This window comes from Alnus glutinosa, chromosome 8, assembly GCF_958979055.1.
Source record: "Alnus glutinosa chromosome 8, dhAlnGlut1.1, whole genome shotgun sequence".
In the NCBI taxonomy this organism is placed as follows: Eukaryota; Viridiplantae; Streptophyta; class Magnoliopsida; order Fagales; family Betulaceae; genus Alnus; species Alnus glutinosa.
This window is the reverse complement of record NC_084893.1, coordinates 13,875,777-13,880,773: the sequence shown is the minus strand read 5'-3', so window position 1 is coordinate 13,880,773 and position 4,997 is coordinate 13,875,777. Positions and strand designations below refer to the sequence as shown.

At 37.2% G+C, this 4,997-nt stretch overlaps 1 protein-coding gene across 1 annotated transcript; it reads right to left on the bottom strand.

Annotated features, from left to right (window-relative positions):
• Positions 1-2,175: 2,175 nt before the first annotated feature.
• LOC133876141 (uncharacterized) lies at positions 2,176-3,658 on the bottom strand. The gene is made up of 2 exons (XM_062314426.1): positions 3,141-3,658; positions 2,176-3,055 (listed from the first exon to the last, which is right to left on the bottom strand). The coding sequence occupies exons 1-2, from the start codon at positions 3,656-3,658 to the stop codon at positions 2,176-2,178; spliced, it is 1,398 nt and encodes a 465-aa protein (XP_062170410.1).
• Between the last annotated feature and the right edge of the window lie 1,339 nt (positions 3,659-4,997).

The window sequence follows — 4,997 nt, the reverse complement described above, 5'->3', positions numbered from 1 at the left end:
GCCGTCTGGTGAAATCCATTTTCATCTATAATTCAAAAAAAAAAAAAAAACTTTCACATGGTTATAATGTGTAAAATATAATTAAATCAAACTGTAATTAGCATACCTCTAGTGATTATGTCTCCTGTTCGATAGTGATGTGGTGGTACCTGTGTTGTAGGGGTGGACTCTGCCTCAAAACCCCTGGTGGAGGAGGAATGTATCTGGGCATCATCATCTAAGTCATGTTGGTGGCCAAAAGGAGGTACATCCTGAGAAATGAAAGCTCCTGTTCATGGATCTTGCGTCTCCTCGTCCTCTGTGGGTATTGCAGACATATCCGGTATATATACTGATTCAGTTCTTATATGTTTGTAATTCCTTGGCGCCATTTATACCTGCATAATGCAAAAAACTTGTTATCAATATAACCCAAATTTTATAAACAATATATTAATATAGGAAGTGTCGAAAGTTTTGAAATAAAGCATAACAATACATCATCTTTGTTCGCTTGACCTTCGCCAACGTCGTATACGTCTCTTGGTTCTGTCGTAACGACGACAACCCAGTTCGGGTTCCTTTCATCCGCAACATAATATACTTGTGATGCTTGGGAAGACAATATAAACGGATCATTAGTAATCCGTTCACCCGTGTGTATTAGGTGACTGAAATTCACAAGAACGAAGCCATATTCATCCTTCTTGTATCCCTTGTTTGGGGTGATATTCTTCCAATCACACTTGAACATCACATAACGAGATCCATCGTAATATTGCAACTCAAACATACGAACGAGTTAGCAAGCCGTAATAGGTAGGGCCATGTTCAGCCAATACACTTACTCCACTATTTTGAGTTGTCTTTCCTGAATCGTTATCTCTAGTACGAAACAATGTACCATTACTGACATATCGCTTAAATTCTAAGGCAGATCCAACCGGCCCTACCGCATGCCACCTTAGCTTTTCCCCTAGTTCATTTTTGCGGATCTCATCCATGTTTCGAACCTGATTGATGTTTAAACTTCATTATAATGAGTATAATTTCAAAACAAGGCAACCATTAAATTAACGACCTCTCTCAAGTGTGGCATAACACTTACATAATCCCGGTACCAGTCAAGAAATTCAAGTCTATGCTTCTTATATAGTCCGCTGTCCGAAAGTCTGTCCCCATTATTAGTTAGACGTAGCGCCTCCATGTGCATCCTACATATTACACATGTATACATCTCAATGTTATGATGGCCTTACAATATAAAAATATATACATCTAATCCTTCTACACATAATACAACTCATGTTCGGAATGGAGCAAACATTTCGACGTTTTGAAGGATATATCGATGTGCCTGTCTCAATGTTGTATCATCAAGTTCGACTTTATGGACAGCCCCTCTAGAGTCATCAACACTTCTGCACGGCCTATTGTGAATCGTTGGCGCCTTTTCCAAATACCGTGAACAAAAGGTTAGTAATTCATCCATTATGTACCCTTCCGCAATAGACCCTTCTGGTGCAGCTTTGTTACGAACGTTTATCTTCTATCGATGTAGGCACCTATATATATTACAAAAAAGAGTATAAGTAACATCCTAGTTAAGCAAACCACAAAATTTAATGACTGAATGATATATGGCGTACCTCTCAATAGGATACATCCACCGATAGTGAACTAGTCCACCTAACTTACATTCGCGAACTAGATGTACAACAAGGTGAACCATCACTGTGAAAAATCCTAGTGGGAAGATTTGTTCCAAATCGCATAATATGTAGGGGATCTGATTCTCTAGTCGATCCAAATGTTCTACATGAAGTGTTTTCGAGCATATATCTCTAAAGAAGCAAGACAACTGTATTAAAGGTTTAACAACCTTATTTGGCAATGATTTTCTCAGTGCAATTGGCATGAGGTGTTGCATGAGAATGTGACTGTCATGGCTTTTCATACCCTTAATACAACGTTCCTTAATTTTGACACAACGTGACACATTTGAGGCATACCCGTCTGGCATTTTCACATTCACCAATACTGCCAAGAAGTCATCTTTTTGTTTGTTAGACAATGTGAAGCAAGCTGGGGGCAAAAGAGGTTTATTTGGATTGGAGCGAACTGGATGAAGATCACTCCTCAATCCCATTTCTTCTAAGTCCAAACGTGCATTGATGTTATCTTTTGTCTTCCCTTTTATGTCCAATATCGTGCAATAATATTGTCAACCACATTTTTCTCTATGTGCATCACATCAAGATTGTGGCGTAACAAATTATCTTTCCAATATGGCAATGCGAAAAAAATACTCTTTTTCTTCCAAAATATTGGCATTTCAGGACCTGTCCTAACAATATTCTGCTTCTTTGCAATATAACGGTGGTCTGCAACCCAATCAACTTCCTCTAATTGTGACATGATCTCATCACCATTTGGCACAATAGGCAGAGGATCCATTTCTTGAGTACCATCAAACAACTGATTATCCATTCTGAAACTATGATCCATTGGCAACCATCTTCTATGGCCCATAAAGCAAAAAATTTTCCCATTTCTTAACCGCTTAGACCATGTATTACCCATACAACAAGGACACGCAGCACGCCCTTTCGTACTCCACCCAGACAAATCACCATATGCAGGAAAATCATTTATTGTCCACATCAAGGCCGCACGCATTGTGAAGTTACTTTTGGAGGATGCATCATAAGTCGAAAGTCCGACATCCCATAATTCCTTCAATTCAGAAATGAGGGGTTCTAGGTAGACATCAATCTTCATTCCAGGTGAATGTGGGCCTCGGATAATCAAGGATAACATTTGTGAAGGTTGTTTCATGCACATCCAAGGAGGCAAGTTGTACGGTATTAACATTACTGGCCAAGTACTATGAGAAGTGCTCATGTTGCCGAAAGGATTAAATCCGTCTGACGATAAGCCAAGCCTTACATTGCGTGGGTCAGAGGCAAATTCCGGGTACCGCTCATCAAATTCCTTCCACGCTAGTCCATCGGCAGGATGCCTTAGCACCCCATCCTTTGTGCGCTTATCAGCGTGCCATTTCCGAAGCCGTCTTCTGTGACATAAACAACCTTTGCAATCTTGGTTTCAAAGGGAACCGCCACAAAACTTTCTTTGGTTTTCTTTTTGATATTTGGGACGAATCATCACCCCCATTCTTGGTTTGCTTCCACTTTGAAGCATCGCATTTAGTACATCTTTCTAGCTTCTCGTTGTCCTTCCAAAACAGCATACAACCATTGGGACATGCTGGGATCTTCTCGTATCCCAGTCCTAAGTCCTTTATGAATTTTTTAGCCTCATATGTGTCATTAGGTAGCTTTGCATCTGAGGGGACAATATCTTTGAGAAATCTAAGCAATTTGGTAAATGAGGCGTTACTCCATCCACCTTCACACTTCAGATTAAAAAGACCAACAATTGCACTAAATATGTTGTGTTTTGTGCACCCTGACCATAATGGCTCCTCTGTTTGTTTCAACAAGTCAAAGAATTTCTTGGCATCTTCAATAGGACCTTGTTCCTCTTGTTGTACAACTCCAGCTTCCACACCCATCTGAGACCCACCTTCATCTTCCCAATTATCGTGCATGGCAAAAACGTCATGCAATAGTTCTTGCATTTCACTGGAACCTTCAAGCATTGGCATGGGAGCCATACTAGTGCAGGCTTCATGTATTGGCTCGTTGATAACATGAGTGTTAGTAACGGGAGCAACGCTTGGATATTGTTTGTTTCCCAGGCATGACCCATGTTGTGTAACCCTGCAAAAAGCCTCCCTTTCCCGACAGCAAATGATCGTATACATCACGAGGAATTAATGTATTGCGAAAACAACACTTCTTACACGGACACTTAATTTTTCCAGGTGTTTTTGTGTTTTGAAGTGCAAAGTCAATAAAGTCCAAAACACCATTCCTGAACTCTTTCGAATTCCTAGGCATTGAGATCCAACTCTTGTCCATAGCTTAACTACATTAGAAATAAAAAAAAAAAAGAAAGAAAAAAGAAATAAAAAAAAACATAAAACAAGCATATTATATATGTTGAAGTCTATAATGATCCTAAATGAGTAATTTGTGTTGACGAACAACTATACAAACACTCTACCACACAGAAGGAGCAGACAAAAATTATAGTCTAGAGCAGAATAAGCACTAAACTATATATAGTTCATTGACTTGTTGGTCTCCATCTCAAAGAGGAATGAAAGAAAAAATAATTAATGTCGACATTTTATATAAAAATTGAGACTTTTGAACATATATTCGGTTGTCAAGGTAAACGTCAGTTATAAATAAATAAATAATAGAAGAGATAGCTTGGACAAGGAAGCCATTAAAAAGATTCATAAGTGAGAAAGATTTTTCTAACTTCAATAAAAATTAAAAATTAAAGAAAGGAAAAAAAAAAGAAAAAAGAAAAAAAAAAAAGAAGCAATTTGAGAAGTACTGAAGTTTCATTGGGATGCTCTCATGATTAGAACGTGATTAAAAGTATAGCAAAGGCCTTGTGGATCTGAAGTACTAATCAAAACATTAATAAGGGGTCAAGTTTAATTTTAATAGGGAGCAAACTAATTTTTACATAAATATATATATATATATATATATATAAGAATTAAAAAAAAAAAAAAAAAAACAATACTAGCTGTATATAGATATTTAACAATAAATGGATAAATATTTTAACTATATATTTATACATAAACATTTTAGTTAAGACATAAATCTCTTACAAGCTGAGTTGTACAAAAATTCCTCCATACCTATGGCATAACGCGATAGAAAATATATATAGTTTGAAGGATCTTCCTCCGATATATTAAATTTTAATCCAGCAAATCTTTAACCATTAAATTTTATCCACAAAGGAGAAACATGATAAAAGGGAAAAGTTCCTTCACATCACATCATTTACCGTTAGCAAATATCAAAACACTTCCAGGAGTTTTTTACCATTCTCACTTCTCATTCTAATGATGATTTCTAATGTTC